Genomic DNA, 19,135 nt, shown 5'->3' on the forward strand with positions numbered 1-19,135 from the left:
TTTTCAGTTTTCTTCCATATGACTGGTTTCACGTTCTTCTCCAGGGATCATACCGATGGATGATCTAAAACAATTGCTATGTGTATTTGCAATCCCTTTCTCCAAACGGATTACTCACTTACATAGCTCTTATCAATGTATGTATTACAGTGCATGGAGAATGCTGTCATTTATATATTTAAAAAAAATAAAGTAGATGCTTTTTCACTTGAAACCGGCAGGTTCGTTTCAACCTTATTCATGATTTCCTTTGCATAAAGGTGGTGGAATTAAGGCAAGGTCAGAATATGGAGGATCTATACACACCTCTGCCACACCTCCATTTTATTAGATCTCCACCCCGAACAAATAGCGGGTGAATAGCATGCTTTTCTCTTGCTTAAGTTAAGGTCAGAATACGCATAGAGAGAAAAGTGCATAAAAAAAGGAATTACGTTCCATTTATGTGCGCTTAATTCGTGTCAGAATCGGCCCAATGAGCAGCAGCCATTGCTCTACAAAGTGCTTTGAGTCAGTGTGACTCTTCCTATGGAGTTAATTGACATCTGTATGAATTGCTACCAGCTTTTGGACAGCGATTTGTTCATATAATGTTGGTTAACCGAGAACTAAAGTCCCCAGCATTTGGTCAGGTGCTCGATTAAATTCTAGGTCCATACATGTTAAGTGAAGAGATGGAAGAGATGCTAGAATGAGGAGTGGAACAAGGAGCTCCACCCTCTTTGAAAGTTATGGCCGAATGTCCACTCCTTTCGAAATTCTAAACATGCTAACACCTGCGAAATAGTGACTTGTCCAAATAACCAGTGACAAAAAACTCAAACACCGGAACTTCTGCTGCTTGTTATTCCATACATCCCATTCCTTCCAGACAATTGTTTATGTATACCTGTCCACGAGAAATTCATTTTCATTCAACAATCTTTACAGTGACCTTGTTTAAAAAAAAAAAAATGTTTAAAAAATCCCTTTGTCATGAAAAATGTGTATAAAAAGGCACATTTGAGTTCCATTGCTCTTTCAAATATTAAAAACACAATGACTGTCTTTGTCTCAATATGTCTCCAAGTAAATAATATAAAACCAAACACTAGGTTAATCCCTTTTAGAATACTTCTTTAAGTAGTCAGTTAATAATGCATCAGATGTAAAATTGGCAGATGGCTTTGGAGCGTGGACGAGAGCCTTGGCGAAGAGGCTTCTGCTCAGCATCACCATCTCTCCTGTTCCTTTCAACATCACCCTCCTTCCTGTCCCTTTCACTCTGATGAACCTCCTCATCTTCTTTTCTGATGCCCCCCTCCCTACCACTTTCAAATTTTCTTTGCATTTTCTCAATCTTACTCCCACGCTTTTCCTCAGCTCTTTCCCTCTTACACCCCAACTCCCTTTCTTTGTTTTCCCTCCTGGACATTCTCTCCATCACTCCTTCCTCCTTAGAGTTCCCTTTAGCTGTCCCTCTCTCAACCCCACTCGTTCTTTTCACCTCAGATTCGTCTTTTGTCTTCCCCCTCTCTGAGTCTCCCTTTAAGTCAACACTGTACATATCTTTACTTCCTCTATCCATCTCTGCTCTCAAGTTCCTAACCCCCCTCTCTACCCCACCCCTTTCAGTCTTACTCGTTCTCTCCATGTCACCTGTTTCAGTTATGCTACCACACTTCAGATCTTTACTGCGTCTTCTCCCTGGAGCAATCTCTGATATTTCATCTCTACTGCCTCTCTCCCTCTGACTCCTCTTCTGGATTTGCTCTTTGTCAGTCTTGCTGCTATGTCTGCTTGCGTTTCCTCTTTCTGAAGTTTCCCTCACCCTCATCTTAGTCTCCAATCCAGCTACTTTTTGTTCCTTCAATCTTTCACTCTTCCCCCTTTCAGACTCTACATTTTCATTTGAAATCCCTTTCTTTGTATCAGCTGGCTCATTTTTATTCCCTCTACCTTTTTGTTTTTCAGTCTCTCTTGCCTTTACTTCACCCTCCTCATTCGTACTGCTTCTATCATTTCCTTTCTCTTTTTTGCTCTCAACATTTCCTTTTTCATTGGTGTTTCTACTCTCCATTCCTTTATCTTTCTTTTTCCCGTTCTCAGACCCTTTTTTATTCTGAACGCTGCTAGTATCACCTTTCCCTCTACCACTAGTGTCTCCCCTCTCACTCGTCCACTCTTTCTCCATCTCCACTTTCTCAGTCTCACACAACTTCCCCAACTCGATTGTTTTACTTTTAGGTCTCGCCTTCTTTCCCTCCTCTTTCTTACTATCCTTCTTTTTACTATTCTTCTCCTCCTTAATTTCCCTTTCCTCACTCTTATCTGCCTCCTCCTTGCTTTTATTCCATTTCTGTTCCTCCTCGACCTTCTTGTCCAACTTCTCCTCTAACTGGTCCAGCTCTTGCTCCAGCTGAGCTAGTTTAACTGGGTCTGACTCCAGGTCATCATCCACTTCCACCTCCACTTCCTCCTCCTCCTCGTACTCTTCCAGCTCGATCCCATCCATGGTTTTCTGCAGCTGGGTTTTCACCTTGTTCAGCTCCAGTAGCCCGTCCTGCAGGTCCTTGCACATCTCTCGGATCTCGGAGGCGAACTTTGTCTTGGCGCCCTTGCGCAGCTCATGGGAATCCTTGGCGAGGAAGAAGACGTCAAGTGCGAGAAAGAGAGCGGACATGACGCCCGTGGTAACGCTGATGGCCTTAACAGCTTTGGCGGCCCCCCCTGCCACGCCTAGAACCTGCACGGTGCTGATGAGCTTGTCTGTGTTGATCATCAGTTTCTTTCCGGCCCGCCCCCCCTCCTTCATCACATGCTTAATGTTGTGGTTCAGAGCCTTCTTGGTTGCACTCTCAGTGTACTTTTCAAAGTTCCCCTCCTGCAGAGCTTCCATACCTTCCTGCAGACACAGAGAGAAAGGACACGTGAGGGATAGAGGGGGAGGAGTGTGTATGTGTATACAGGATGTGAATATGCATGCGTGTGCCAGTTGGTGAGTAAGTGAGAGAGAAAGAACAGTAACCCACCTGTACAAACTCCATACACTCCCTGATATCCTTGATCTCCTCCTGGTAGCCCTGAATCATCTTCTCCACTTTCTTGCAGTCCATGTTGGAGTGCACTGTATCAGTGATGTTGGCCGTTGCCGAGGCAATGCTTCCAGCGGTCGCCACGGAGATGCCTACAGCGGTGACGATGATGGAGGCTCCGAAGGTGAAGGGGGCAAGGATGAGGCCGGTGATGGTGGCCACACTGCCACACACGCTGGCCACGCCTCCCCCCACAGCGGCCGTCACCGTCCTCTTGTGGAACTGGTCGGCTGCGTCAGCCTGGGCCAGCAGCTCCAGGATACGGCCCTGCAGTGATGCTCCCCGCTGGTTGAAGAGACGCACAAACAGCCGAGCCGCCATGAACACACGGTCAGCCACCTGCTCCACCGCCCTGAGGGAGGGAAAGAGGGAGAGACAGAGGCGTTTTAAAATTAACTTTCCATGTCAACAGAAGATGGACAATAACATTTTGAACTTGAACGTAAGGCACAGAGAGATGAATGACACACATATCTGCTTCATCCTCTTGGAAATGGGATGTTTCATTCCATTGCTCCCAACCTGGTAACCCACAACACAAGAGTTATACTTTTATCACACTTCTCCAACACAAAAATTCACCAGCACATAAATATTCCCTCGGCCACTTAAATGCACGCACAGACATACAGAAATAGTTTGAGGTGGAAACACACCTTCGACTGATCTCCACCAGTCCAACAGGCCGTCACTCTCCTGGAAAAGAAACAACAATGAGAAAACATGTCAGAGTCATCTCCAAATCAGAGAGTGTGAATGAGTGACAGATACCGAGAGACACACAGGCAGACAGACACACAGATACCTCTTCAGACTCCAGAAGGTTGACTCCGTCAGTGGGGTATGCTGCCATCTCCACAGGCTGGATCTCCACTGTGCTCTCCTGGAACAGACAGACACACATCAGACCACTGGACACAGGCAACATATAAAGCACCAGTATGCATGATACACATGTTCTATAGCTGACCTGCAGTGGGGCCAGCCCTTGCAGCTCCACAGCCTCCTCAATGATAGGCTCCTTATCAGAGTCCTGAGGGAGAAATCAGAAAACCACAGCATCTATTTTACTACTACTGTATTACAAACTATTTTACATAGAGGGGCATTAAGTGATGGACTGAGTTGGAGGGGTTGAGGAACGTAAGAAATAGCAATACCCGAGCAGCAGTACGTTTTGGAATCCTCGGGAGAGTTCTTTTCACTTGGAATGACACAACCTGAGAAGCAACTTTGATTTAATATTCAACATGAAAATAACAAAATCATTCATAGTACAACAAAAATATGGCCTTAAAACCAACTGGGACCAGACAAGTAACTGTATTGAGTAGCGACATTAGTGAAATCTCTGAAATCATAGGTCAATCATGGGTCGATTCACCTAAATAACTGATCACTCACCCGTCTCTTCTTCTTGATTGTCCTCCGGCGCCTCAGCTGACTACCTCCTACAGGTGGCTCTGTGTCCGTACTGTCCTAATAGAGAGAAATATAGGACGTGTAAACATGACATGTTGTGTACATTGGTTTCTGTTCTGGGTGTAAACTGCATAGTAACATGTATCAGTTGGCTACAGTTGCTAATGCTCATGTTACATGACTGTAATTACCTGCTGCTCGAAAGGTTTTGGAGTTCTCCTGAAGATTCCTGCAAACCCTCCTTTTTTCTCCTGTGTCAAAAATACATACACAGTAAACACACAAGGCAAATTGGTGGGTTAACAAAGTGATGATAAAGGTAGGTGTAGGTAAAATAAGGTGCAAGACTCACTTTGCTGGTGGTTGTAGTGTCGGAAAGACTATCATTGCTGGCTGAGAGTTCTCTTTGTGCAGAGAGATTTTCCTACAAAAAAATTGTCATTTTCTAAAACATACTTAATTATATGAAATCAAATGTATTTATACATAAATGTAAGTATACAAAATCTTACCTTAATTGTGGGGAAGTCTGAGAGGCTGTCATTGCTGGCAGAGAGTTCCTTGTACTCAGTAAGAGGGTCCTGACATATTTAGAGCACAGGGTTACTATAAACATTAATTTGATTGTACATTGATACTGTTACAAAGAACACCAGAGAGTGACAACTTTACTACCTTATCAACAGTGGAGCGTGGGGATGGCTTTGGCGATGGTCTTGGAGACCTTTTGAAAATCCCAGTGAGTCCCAAAATCCCTGTTTTTTCCTACATCAGATACAGAGGGAGTTAATACACTAACACTAACAGTCACTAGAAGTTCCAGACAACAGAGACGACCCTTTCAGGGTAGATTACCTTGCTTTCTGAGTGGTTGTCATTACAGTCCGTTCCCAAATCTGAATCCTGAATTCAAAACAAAAGTACAGTAAGCCTTCAATGTGAATGAAGCAGAGATATCTTGAAGCAGAGACCTCTTTCTCCCCTCTCTCTTCAGGTGACATCCTGCGACTAGTGAGGTCTGGCCGCCCAACAACCTGCCGGCTCGACCCCAACCCCTCTCCAGTCCATCTCTGGAGACCTTCTCACTTCCCTCATCAACTCATCCCTGACGACTGGCTGTGTCCCCTCTGACTTCAAAATGGCCAGAGCTTCTCCCTCCTCAAGAAACCAACACTCCCGACTCATCTGACGTCAAAAACTATAGACCTTTCTTTTCTTTGCAAAAACACTTGTGTGCTGTCTCTGATTAAATTTCTCGTTATCTCTCTCAGAATGATCTTCTTGACCCTAACCAGTCAGGCTTCAAGACAGGTCACTTAACCGAGACTGCTCTTCTCTGTGTCAAAGAGGCTCTCCCCACTGCCAAAGCTGACTCTCTCTCCTCTGTTCTCATCCTCCTAGATCTATCCGCTGCCTTCGACACCGTGAACCATCAGATCCTCCTCTCCGCCCTCTCAGGGCTGGGCGTCTCAGGCTCTGCACACTCTTGGATTGCATCCTACATGGCAGGTCGCTCCTACCTGGCAGGCTGTTCCTACCAGGTGACATGGAGAGGATCTGTGTCTGCACCATTTACTCTCACTATCGGTGTCCCCCAGGGCTCAGTTCTAGGCCCTCTCCTCTTCTCTCTATACACCAAGTCACTCGGCTCCATTATATCCTCACATGGTCTCCCCTATCATGCGGATGACACTCAACTACTCCCCCCCCCCCCCCCCCTTCTGACACCTAGGTGGTGACATGCATCTCTGCGTGCCTGGCAGATATCTCAACTTGGATGTCGGCCCACCACCTCAAGCTCAACAAGACGGAACTGCTCTTCCTCCCGGGGAAGGTCTTCCCCCTCAAAGACCTCTCCATCACGGTTGACAACTCCCCAGTGTCGCCCTCACAGAGTTCAAAGAACCTTGGCATTACCCTGGACAACACCCTGTCGTTCTCTGCAAACGTCAAAGCAGTGACTGGCTCTTGCAGGGTCATGCTCTACAACCTCCGTAGAGTACGAGCCTACCTCACACAGGAAGCGGTGCAGGTCCTAACCCAGGCACTTGTCCTCTCCCGCTTGTCCCATCAAACCCCTGCAACTTATCCAGAACACTGCAGCCCACTTGGTTTCCAACCTTCCCAAGTTCTCTCATGTCACCCCGTTCCTCCACACACTCCACTGGCTTCTAGTCGAAATTCGCATCCACTACAAGACCATGGCGCTTACCTACGGAACAGCAAGAGGAACTGCCCCTGCCTACCTTCAGGCTATGCTCAAACCCTACACCCCAACCCGAGCACTCCGTTCTGCCACCTCAGGTTCTTGGCCCTCCCACCGCTATGGGAGGGCAGCTCCCGCTCAGCCCAGTCCAAGCTCTTCTCTGTCCTGGAAGCCCGATGGTGGAACCAGATTCCCCCTGAAGCTAGGACAGTAGAGCCCCTGCCCATCTTCCGAAGAAATCTTCAGTGTCTTAAATAATCCTCCTCCTCACCTTGACCCCCACCCCCCCAAACATTTTAAAATGTAATTAAATTAACCAGCACTTGCACTTTGAACTCAAAGCAAGGCTTCAATCGCAGAGGGACATTAGGGAATGCTGTCTTTGTTTTTTCTGCCCCTGAACAAGGCAGTTAACCCACTGTTTATAGGCCGTCATTGAAAATAAGAATTTGTTCTTAACTGACTTGTCTAGTTAAATAAAGGTAAAATAAAAACACTAATAAAAACTGACAATTCATTCGACTTTGCTATTCAATCAGGCGGCTTTTCCATTTCCCATATGGATTGAATGGCGGCTTCTGGTAAGAGTAGGGGGAGAGGTCTATGCTTCCTCATCAACAATTCCTGGTGTGCCGAAGTTGAAAACATCTATATACATGCAATGACTTGTTCAACTACAAATCTTTGTATATTTATTGAGGCTACCAGCCAGCCCATGACACTATTTTGTCTACAACACATTTTGGGGACCTTGTAGCTGTCATAAGGTCATGAAATCAGTAGGCAGGTTGATAGCGGTTTAACCATTGGATCACCAAGACCTGTAAATAAATCTACTGAGCATGTCAACCTGCCTACCCTGTATGAGAATACATTTTACTCATCAAGAAACGGTATATACAAACAACAGTATCTGGTTTCCCTTCCATATTGAAATCAAGAATAAATCAAATAATAAAGAACTAAACCAGCTTTCTGCTGTGCAGTGTCACATGCATCCCTATCAATGACGACTAGGGTGGGCTGATTTCTTTTGTAGATTTTCTCAATTGAAAAAAATATATAAAGGTTGTTCTGGAAGTATTTTTAGGGGTTGATTATTAGGTTGCATAAACATTGAGTGCTTTCACCCCTCAATTTTGTCTTTCAAATTTGTTTTCTAAAACAAAGTGCATTCGGAAAGTATTCAGACCCCTTCACTTTTTCCATATTTTGTTATGTTAACAGCCTTATTCTAAAATGTATTAAATAGTTTTTTCCCCTCATCAATCGACACACAATACCCCATAATGACAAAGCAGAAACACGTTTTTAGATTTTTTTAATCAAATGTGTGTATATATATATACACACATTTGCTAAAAAAAATCTAAAAACCTGTGATACGTTTATATTTATATATAAATATAAACGTATCACATTTACTTAAGTATTCAGACCCTTTACTCAGTAGTTTGAAGCACTTTTGGCAGCGATTACAGCCTCGAGTCTTCTTCAATATGACACTACAAGCTTGGCACACCTGTATTTGGGGAGTTTCTCCCATTCTTCTCTGCAGATACTCTCAAGCTCTGTCAGGTTGGATGGGGAGCGTCGCTGCACAGCTATTTTCAGGTCTCTCCAGAGAAGTTTGATCGGGTTCAAGTCCGGCTCTGGCTGGGCCACTCAAGGACATTCAGAGACTTGTCCTGAAGCCACTCCTGCATTGTCTTGGCTGGGTGCTTAGGGTCGTTGTCCTGTTGGAAGGTGAACCTTCGCCCCAGTCTTAGGTCCTGAGGGCTCTGGAGCAGGTTTTCATCAAGGATCTCTCTGTACTTTGCTCCGTTCATCTTTCCCTTCCTGACTGGCCAGGTGATGAACGGTGCCTGGTTTCCTCCAGACGTGACGCTTGGCATTCAGACCAAACAATTCAATCTTGGTTTCAGCAGACCAGAAATGAAATCTTGTTTCTCATGGTCTGTGTCCTTTAGGTGCCTTTTGGCAAACTCCAAGCGGGCTGTCATGTGCCTTTTACTGAGGAATGGCTTCCGTCTGGCCAGTCTACCATAAAGGCCTGACCAAGGCCCTTCTCCCCGATTGTTCAGTTTGGCCGGGCGGCCAGCTCTAGGAAGAGTCTTGGTGGTTCCAAACTTATTCCATTTAAGACTGATGGAGACCACTGTGTTCTTGGGGTGCTTCAATGCTGCATAATTTTTTTTGGGGGGGGCTTGGTTTTTGCTCTGACAGGCACTGTGAATTGTGGGACCTTATATAGACAGGCGTGTGCCTTTCCAAATCATGTCCAATCATTTGCATTTACCACAGGTGGACTCCAATCAACTTGTAGAAACATCAAGGATGATCAATGGACACTGATGCACCTGAGCTCAATTTCAAGTCTCATAGCAAAGTGTCTGAATACTTATGTAAATAAGGTATCTGTTTTTTTATTTGCAAATATTTCTAAAAACCTCTTTTCACTTTGTCATTATGCGGTATTGTGTGTAGATTGAGGATCTTTTTTTTCTTCATCCATTTTAGAATATTGCTGTAATGTAACAAAATGTGGAAAAAGTGAAGGGGTCTGAATACTTTTCCGAATGCACTGTACATAAGGATAGGTTGCTGCTGGTCAGAGTCTGAGAGAGGCACGCTGCCTTTGACTGGTGAGGGAAAAGTGTTCTTGAGCCTACTGCCGGAGGTTCAGAGAAACAGGCCTTTTCTAATTATGTAGCCTACTAGAAACCAGTTGTTTCAAAGTTTGTAATACTACCAAAGTTGTCTTTGCACTCACCAAATTGAGCCCAATATAACCATTACCAATTATCACTAGTTTTGAGAAACTGTTCACACTTAAGATACACATCTCATCACCTTGCAATAGAAACTTTCTCCATTTGAAAAATATCATTTTCTATATACTTTTTGTGAATTTACCATGTTAAATATGACTGTACTTCTTTATTTGTTACAAGTTAGCTCACATAATTAAGGGTTTGTTAAGAAGAGAGAGAGAGAGAAAGAGAGGAGCTATTGCTCCATTTCCCTTACAAGCATTACGCAACTTTTTTCCCCTTCACAAACCATGGCCTCTGAGGATCGGGCCAAACCAAAAGCATAATAAAATGAGGAATTGAGTAGTACTGTGTAGTGTAAAGCCACAGAAAGTCAGTAGCTTTTGTGGGAAACTTATTTCCAATCCATCAAATTCATCATGGTATATTATTGAGGGGGTCAAATTGGCCTATCTGGCTATATCTATTCAGGCGAGTGTATTTATCTCCTGTATAGCATATTCATTATCTCTCAGTTTTTGTCCATTACAGCACCATCCCCATGTTCATCTTCCTCCGTGTGTTTGAATAAAGTTCCTGTATGTATTAACTCTTGAGCAACTTAATTACCCTCTAACCGGGGGCGGTGTCATAAATAAACCAGTAAAATAGAGCCGGGTCGCTCTCTTTCAGCTCTCCCTACATTTTTTATGTTTGCGCCGCACCTGATCGTATAGCTGTACAAAAAATAAGCAATCTGTTCGCTAGCTCACCCAACCTATGTTGATTGACCGTTTGCTGGTCCAGTCATTGGGCAGAGTGTGCGTTTCACTGTCCTTGTGCATGTTTTTTTGCAAGGCCGATGGTGCGGCTACTGTCTTTGGCTTCGTGGAGAGTAATCCACAGAGACTCTGTGCCGTAGAATGAATGACAAAACATGACAAAACCTGGCAAGATAATTTCAAGTCATCAGTCTCAAGTCAAAGTCGAGTCCCCAGTCCAAGTGAAGTCTCAAATGAATTTATTTTCAATCAAGTCGAGCCTCAATTCATCAAATTTGTGACTCGAGTCAGACTCCACAACTCTGCCTACGTGTATCCTGCCCCATGAGGGTTAATAACCAGGAAAATAACCTCTCACTCAACGTCAACAAAACAAAGGAGCTGATCGTGGACTTCAGGAAACAGCAGAGGGAGCACTCCCCTATCCACATCGACGGGACCGCAGTGGAGAAGGTGGAAAGCTTTAAGTTCCTCGGCGTACACATCAATAATGATCCAAAATGGTCCATCCACACAGACCGTGTGGTAAAGAAGGTGCAACAGCACCTCTTCAATCTCAGGAAGCTGAGATCCAAAATGGCCCCTAAAACCCTCAAACTTTTACAGATGCACAATTAAGAGCATCCTGTCGGGCTGTATCACCGCCTGGTACGGCAACTGCACCACCCACAACCGAAGGGCTCTCCAGAGGATGGTGTGGTCTGCCTAACGCATCACCGGGGGCAAACTACGTGCCCTCCAGGACATCTACAGCACCCGATGTCACAGGAAGGCCAAGAAGATCATCAAGAACATCAACCACCCAAGCCACGGCCTGTTTACCCCGCTGCCATCCAGAGGGCGAGGTCAGTAAAGGTGCCTCTCTGACATTGCTCAATCTAATATTTATATATTTCTTAATTCCATTCTTTTACTTTTAGATTTATGTGTATTGTTGTGAATTGTTAGATACTACTGCACTGTTGGAGCTAGGAACACAAGCATTTCGCTACACCCGCAATAGCATTTGCTAAATATGTGTATGTGACCAATACAATTTGATTTGATGAGAGGAAACAATGTGCTGGACCATGTGTACACAAACATCCGTGATGCATACAATACCATCCCTCAGCCCCACTTTGGCCAATCAGATCAAGTCTCTCTGTTCCTACTCCCTGCCTACATGCAGAAACTCAAGGGGGAGCCACTAACACAGAGAATAGTGAGGGCCTGGACAGAGGCAGACTCAATGCTGCAGGAGTGTTTTGAGAATACTGATTGGAATATGTTCAAAGATTCATCTAACCAGAACTCATCCATCAACACTGACAAATATACATAGTCAGTCACAGGCTTCATTAGGTAATGTGTTGATGATGTTGTACCCACAATAACAATCCGGACATACCCCAACAAAAATTCCTGGCCATGTCCTCAGAAGCCCCATTTATACCTGGTTCTAACATACGTCCTTTGTTCTGATCTTCTCCATATTTAGATTGTGCCCACATTTTTGGACAAGTGTAGACGATAAAAAGACTCATTGTGATCTGATTGTGATCAGATCTTTCTACCCACCTCCAGAGGTAGTCAGACACGCATTGTATTTGGATATCTTAGAAGTTTAGACAGATCTGGACAGTGAAACTATTTAAATCACCATTATCAATGTCTTAAAATAAATAGAATTTTGAAAGAATATCTGTCAAACAATTGGCATACAGGCAGGGACCAGGATATTTGGTCACAATAATGACACAGTGGACAGATAAAAGACATATTTTACTGACGTGTAGATGCGATGTGCACGATCAGAATGTGGATAAGATGAGGACAAAGGCAGCATGTTAGCACCAGGTATAAATGAGGCTAGAGTGTTCGCTGATCAGACATCTTCAACCTGTCCTTGTCCCAGGCTGTAGTCCCCACTTGCTTCAAGGATACCATCATCATTCCAGCGACCAAGAAAACCAAGGACACATTGTAGGGCAGCATCCAAAGTGACTCTTCTTATCAACTGTACGCAATCATTTCCTGTGTTGTCTTAGGAATTCACCATTCTCTGTATTATCTCTCCCAACCCTCCATTGTGTCACCTCTGAGATACAGAGGTTACATCATGTAGGTCTGATATGTGATTGGAGGTGAACTTTACAGTAATACCATTGGCCAACAACTCCGTTTTTGAATCTAAATAACGTAGATGCTTATAAAATGTTATTTTTTTTAAATCCTGAACTGCTGTGGTGAGACTCACTATTTTTTCTCTTTCCACCCCATGGACTTTTGGGGCATGGCCGTTCAGGTTATGATTTCTCTCTCTCTCTCTGACCATGCTTAGAATAATGCCTTGTAATGCTTGTTAATGCCTTGTAACTTAAGCTACAATACACTTGTATTTAGAATTCTGTTCTCAGACGTTTCTTCATTGCGTATTGCTGTAACTCAACCATTGTCTCTTGCATATTGCTAATCTTTATGCAGTCAGATAAACATTTGAATAGGCCAATTGCTTAGTATTATTACGAGTCGCATGTGATGTATATATCATATTACTGTATATTCATATATCAAATATTACCGCCCACTACAGTAAATGGTGGCCCATTTATCTTATGGAGTCAGATAAACATTTTAATAGTATAATTGCTTAGTCATATTACGAGTCGATTGTGAGGTATTTATAATATTATATATACACATGTCAAATATTACTGCCCACTACAACATGCCCAAATGACTGTCGCCCCGTCGCACTCACCCCTGTCATCATGAAGTGCTTCGAGACGCTGGTCATTGCCCACATCAATGCCAGCCACACTGGATCCACACCAATTTCCCTACCGCTCCAACAGAGCCACGGAAGATGACATTTCCATCGCCATTCACACAACCCTAACACATCTGGACAAGAGGAACACCTATGTGAGAATGCTGTTCATTGACTACAGTTCAGCATTCAACACTATTGTTCCCTCCAAGCTCATCACCAAGCTCAGAGGCCTGTGTCTGGACACCACCCTCTGCAACTGGATCCTGGACTTTCTGACAGGCAGACCGCAGGCTGTGAGGATCGGCAACAACACCTTCTTCACACTGGCTCTTAACACAGGGGCCCTCCAGTGGTGTGTCCTCAGCCCTTGTTTTTACACTACACCAACTCCATCATCAAGTTTTCTGACGACACCACCGTTGTAGGCCTGATAACCAAAAACGATGAGTCAGTCTATAGGGAGGAGGTAGGTGAACTGGCATTGTGGTGCCAGGACAACAACCTCTCCCTCAATGTCAGCAAAACAAAGGAGTTGATGGTTGACTTCCAGAAGCAGAGGAGGGAACACGCCCCAATCCACATCAACTGGACTGCAGTAGAGAGTCAGCAGTTTTAAGATCCTCTGTGTCCACATCACGAAGGACTTGACATGGATCAACAACATCACCACACTTGTCAAGAGGACGCGACAACGTGTCTACTTCCTAAGGCGGCTGAATAAATTTGGCATGCCACCCCGGGTCCTCCCAAATAGTACCGCTGCACCATCGAGAGCGTCCTGACCGGTTGCATCACGGCCTGGTACTCCATCCACGACCGCAAGGCCCTTAAGCGGGTGTTGAAGACGGCCCAGTACATCACTGGGACTGTGCTCCCACCCATCCAGGACATCTACTTGAAATGGTGCCTGAGGAAGTCCCGCAGCCATGAGCTGTTCACTCCCTTACCGTCGAGCAGACCGTATCGGAGCATGAGGTCTGGTACCAACAGGCTCAGAAACTGTTTCTATCTACAAGCCATCAGACTGTTGAATACTTCAAAATGACTGATCACCTGTATTGACTCTCCGCACACATGCACTCACTCACACACACATATACATTCATGCTACACACACATCACAACTGCTGCTACCAGACTCTTATTTACTATTTCTAATTTTGCACAATTTAAACACTTGCCCCCCAATCCCCCCTTCCCTGATACATGTGTAAATAGTGTACTATAAATTGTGCATCCCTGTATTATACATATGCTAAAATGGTTATTATGATCTACTGAGCCATTTACTTCATGTTCATAATCGTATCTTTTATTATTTCTTATTGTTGTAGCATTGTCGAGAAGGAACCTGCAAGTACCATGTGTATCCTATTTGGGGAGTTTCTCACATTCTTCTCTGCAGAGCTCCCAAGTCGCGCAGCTGTCTAAGGCACTGCATCTCAGTGCTACAGGCGTCACTACAGACCTGATTCAATTCCAGGCTGTATCACAACCAGCCGTGATTGGGAGTCCCATAGAGCGGCACACAATTGGCCCAGCGTCGTCCGGGTTAGGGCTTCGCCGGGGTAGGCCGTTCTTAACTGGCTTGCCTAGTTAAATAAAGCTTAAATAAAATATCTCTCTAGCTCTGTCAGGTTGGATGGGGAGTGTTGCTGCACAGCTATTTTCAGGTCTCTCCAGAGATGTTCAATCGGGTTCAAGTCCGGGCTCTGGCTGGGCCACTCAAGGGCATTCAGAGACTTGTTCCGAAGCCACTCCTGCTTTGTCTTGGCTGTGTGCTTAAGGTCATTGTCCTGTTGGAAGGTGAACCTTCGCCCCCAGTCTGAGGTCATGAGCGCGCTGGAGCAGGTTTTCATCAAGGATCTCTCTGTACTTTGCTCCGTTCACCTTTCCTTCAACCCTGACTAGTCTCCTAATGCCTGCAACTGAAAAACATCCCCACAGCATAATGCTGCCACCACCATTCTTCACCGTGCCAGGTTTCCTCCAGACGTGACGCTTGGCATTCAGACCAAAGATTTCAATCTTGGTTTCATCAGACCAGAGAATCTTGTTTTTCATGGTCTGAGAGACCTTTATGTGTATTTTTGGTACACTTGAAGCGGGCTGTCATGTGCCTTTTTACTGAGGAGTGGCTTTCGTCTGTATATTCTACCGTAAATGCGTGATTGGTAGAGTGCTGCAGGTTCTGGAGTGCTGGTTGACCTTCTGGAAGGTTCTCCCATCTCCACATAGGAACTCTGTATTCTTGGGGACCTTCAATGCTGCAGAAATGTTTTGGTAACCTTCCCCAGATCTGTGCCTCGACACAATCCTGTCTCGGAGCTCTATGGATAATTCCTTCGACCTCATGGCTTGGTTTTTGCTCTGACATGCACTGTCAACTGTGGGACCTTATATAGAGAGTTGTGTGCCTTTCCAAATCATGTCCAATCAATTGAATTTACCACAGGTGGACTCCAATCTAGCTGTAGAAACATCTCAAGGATGATCAATGGAAACAGGATACACCTGAGCTCAATTTCGAGTCTCATAGCAAAAGGTCTGAATACTTAGGTAAATAAAGTATTTGTGTTTTTTATTTTAAATACATTTGCCCACATTTCTAAAAACCTGTTTTCGCTTCTTCATTATGTGTAGATTGTGTGTAGATTGATGAGGATAAAAAAAAAAAGTTTAGAATAAGGCTGTAACATAACAAAATGTGGAAAAAGGGAAGGGGTCTGAATACTTTCTGAATGCACTGTATATACCATAGAGATTGAATATAAATTATTTTTAGGACTAACATGTTTACCTCTTCTGGTTGCGAGGCTTCAGCTGTTTTAGGGGCCTTTTTGAACATTCCACTGAATATACCTTTACCCTGAAACACACAGATGCAGTTTAGAAAGAGCAACTGAAATCACGTCACCTGGAGATCAAGTTAGCTGAGTTCCGTCTCACCTTAGGGTTGTTGTTGTCAGAGAGACTGTCATTACTGGCTGAGCGCTCACTGTGTAATGACCGCTTGTCCTATGGGACAATCGAGTGTTACTATAACACTCACCAAAAGTTATAAATATGACCGACTAGTCATGGTCAAATTAAGAACTAATGTAGTTACCTCTTCTGGTTGACAGCCTTCATCGGCAGGTTTAGGTGATTTTTGGAACATTCCACTGAATTTACTTCTCTCCTGAAACACACGGCGATAAATGATAGTAGTAATATCCTGCTACAGGGATCTGGACATCTATTCACCTTAATAGTGTTGTTGTCAGAGAGACTGTCGTTACTGGCTGAGAGCTCACTTGGTAATGACCGCTTGTCCTATGAGGCAATTAAGTGTTACTGTAACAATTAACAACGGTTAATAATAGACTTATAAATATCATTAGTCAATGTCAAATGAAGAGCCAATATAGTCATCTCTAGATAACTTACGTCTTCTTGTTGAGAGCCTTCATCGGCAGGAATAAGCGATTTCCTGAACATTCCACTTAATAAACTTCCTTTCTCCTGAAATACAAAAAGACAGTTTAGATTAGAATATTTTTTTTTTTACTGTGTTGACATATAATGTTATCTGGATACATAGTGTTGTCTGAAGACAATACTCCACCAAACCTCCTCACCTTGGTGTTGTTGGTATCAGAAAGGCTATTGTTGCTGACTGAGAGCTCACTGCATGTTGCAAGATTGTCCTGGAACAGAACACAGTCCCGTAGTTAGAAAATTAACAAACTCTTACAGTAAGTATCTAAAGCAAACAGACATGCTAGATCTCACCTGTGCAGGTGTTTCATCCCCAGATGCTTTGGGGGTCTTTTTGAGGATTCCACTGAATATACCCTTTTTTTCCTGATAGAAGAAGACAGTGTCATTTGAATTGCCATTTGAATAAGTATAAAAATGTGGTTACTTATGTCATGTTCATAATGGTTATAATCTTTCCAGTGACCCAAGTGGTTTTCTCGAATTCTAAATGCAGTAAGTCTGACTCACCCTACTTTTGTTGTTTTCAGACAGACTGTCATTGCTGGCTGAGAGCTCGTAACGTGTAGAGAGGTCTTCCTGGAACAGAAAACAGTAGAGCACTTAGCAAATGATCAGACTCTTACTGTAAGTAACTGAAGCAAACAGACACGTTGGTCACCAGATGAACTTAGACTCACTTGTGCAGGTGTTCCATCTGCAGAAGCTTTCGTTTTTCTCCTGAGGATTCCACTAAACATCCCTTCTGTCTCCTGACAGAAGAAGACTGTCATTTCAATTGATCGTAAATCACTTGTTTTCTCATGTTCATAATGATCTTTCTGTGCAGGTAACCCAAGTGGTTTCAAAGTCTAAATGCAGTAACTCTGCCTCACCTTAGGGTTGCTGTTGTCAGCCAGACTGTCATTGCTGGCTGAGAGCTCACCCTGTAATGACCGCTTGTCCTGAGACATAACAGGGAAGAGTTACTCACAGTGCTCCAACAGTGCTCCAATTTAAGATACCCCTTCTAGTTTAGTTAATTTGTTTTGTACACACGTTGTTTTGGACTCACAAGTGTGTTGTAATGTGAGCAGACTCAGCTTACGTAACTAGCTACCAGTAGTGTGTTCGCATAGCATAGGCTGAACAAATAGAAAATGTAAGACTGGTCCAAGCCAAACACTTGACTTCGCTATATTACCTCAGGTTGAGAAGCATCAGCAGCAGGCTTGGGAGATTTTATGAACATTCCACTGAATATGCCTCCTTTCTCCTGAAACCCAATCGTTTCCAATGAACAATGGAAGCTATTTGTGAAGAACACTTCAGCAGATGTAAAGAACTGTCAAACCTTACTCACTTTACTGTTGTTTTTAGAAAGACTGTCATTGCTGTCTGAATATTCACCGTGTAATGCCTAGTTGAGAAACAGATCAAGATACCTGTTCAGCCAGTGAGAATGCATAACATTTTCTATGGGGTACATTTTCTATACAAGTCAGCATATTTACAAGTAGGTCGGAAATAATATTTTGAGTCACGTGTTGATCTCCAGAACGCTCACCTCTGCAAGTGTGCCCTCTCGAGGAGCTTTGGGGGATTTTTTGAGGATTCCACTGAAAAGTCCTCCTTTTGCCTAATGGCATCAGAACATAATCAGGTTGTCAACTATTTCTATAATAATATCCATAATACTTTAGTCATAACCCTCTTACTGAGCACATGAATAGTATTCAACTCTGCCTCACCTTAGGGTTGTTGTTGTCAGAGAGACTGTCATTGCTGGCTGAGAGCTCACTGTGTAATGACTGCTGGTCCTGTATGACAATGACAGGCAACACAAAGAGGAAATGATGTTATGCTCTGACGAAGGCGATCCATGCAGAAACGTAAGCCTATTGTTTGTTTGTCCCGTCAATAAATCTATCAGATTTATGCAAAAACTGAGTGATCTTTTTTTTTTTATTCTCCTGGATAGTCACCAGTTGAAGTGTCCTGGGGTAAGGAATGTTTTTTGGATTTTCAAGTCCCTCAATTGAGCACCTGATTCCCTTTTTTGTTTAAGCTGGGCTGAAGAGAGTTTGGGTATACTTTCTTTCATCAAATGATGTTAGTGACAATGTGTGACAGTGACAGTGACAATACGTGAATAATTGAATTATTAATCTGTTTGCTTTACAGTTCATTGATATTAAATCAAGTTTAATGGCAGCATAAGCTTACTTTGATGTTGTTGGTGTCAGAGAGACTGTTGTTGGTTGCTAAAAGCTCACTGTGAACTGAGAGATTGTCCTGGAACAGAAAATGTGTATTCCAGTACTAAAAAGATTAGTGCACAATTGGGCATCTACATATGCTACACATGTGTGCAGGTGTCCCTTCTCCAGCAGTTTTTTTTCTTTTTCTGAGGATTCCACTGAACAACCCCCCCCCCCCCTTCTCCAGAACAATAGAGGAGATACATGAATACAGTTAGACTTATTTGCATATTTCAGGATGAGAAAATAACCAGGCTTAAAGTTTTTTTTTGTATCATCCTATCATGATACATACATGAGTGCTTTCAGCTGTCTGTTCTTGTTTGTCATTGAGATCACTACTTACTGTACTGACCTAGGACCAATGAAAACAATGATACCTTGTAAGCGCTTCAAAATCATAGTTGTAGTAGAGCACCTAAA

The 19,135-nt window shown here is 43.6% G+C and overlaps 1 protein-coding gene across 2 annotated transcripts; it reads right to left on the reverse strand.

Annotated features, from left to right (window-relative positions):
* Positions 1-309: 309 nt before the first annotated feature.
* On the reverse strand, positions 310-17,963 carry LOC120020215. Of its 2 annotated transcripts, none has more exons than XM_038963736.1 (24): positions 17,897-17,963; positions 17,656-17,727; positions 17,348-17,416; positions 17,153-17,224; positions 16,983-17,051; positions 16,767-16,838; positions 16,613-16,681; positions 16,422-16,496; positions 16,102-16,173; positions 15,942-16,010; positions 15,793-15,861; positions 5,352-5,399; positions 5,172-5,261; positions 5,009-5,077; positions 4,849-4,920; positions 4,688-4,747; positions 4,479-4,553; positions 4,235-4,294; positions 4,045-4,107; positions 3,880-3,957; positions 3,731-3,770; positions 3,545-3,596; positions 3,012-3,426; positions 310-2,884 (listed from the first exon to the last, which is right to left on the reverse strand). In XM_038963736.1, the coding sequence occupies exons 1-24, from the start codon at positions 17,957-17,959 to the stop codon at positions 1,142-1,144; spliced, it is 3,636 nt and encodes a 1,211-aa protein (XP_038819664.1). In that variant the 5' UTR covers positions 17,960-17,963; the 3' UTR covers positions 310-1,141. The 2 variants fall into 2 exon arrangements, with proteins under 2 accessions (XP_038819664.1, XP_038819665.1); XM_038963737.1 differs by having other exon boundaries at positions 17,815-17,963.
* Between the last annotated feature and the right edge of the window lie 1,172 nt (positions 17,964-19,135).

The sequence above is a fragment of the Salvelinus namaycush genome, chromosome 25, assembly GCF_016432855.1.
Source record: "Salvelinus namaycush isolate Seneca chromosome 25, SaNama_1.0, whole genome shotgun sequence".
Classification (NCBI taxonomy): domain Eukaryota; kingdom Metazoa; phylum Chordata; class Actinopteri; order Salmoniformes; family Salmonidae; genus Salvelinus; species Salvelinus namaycush.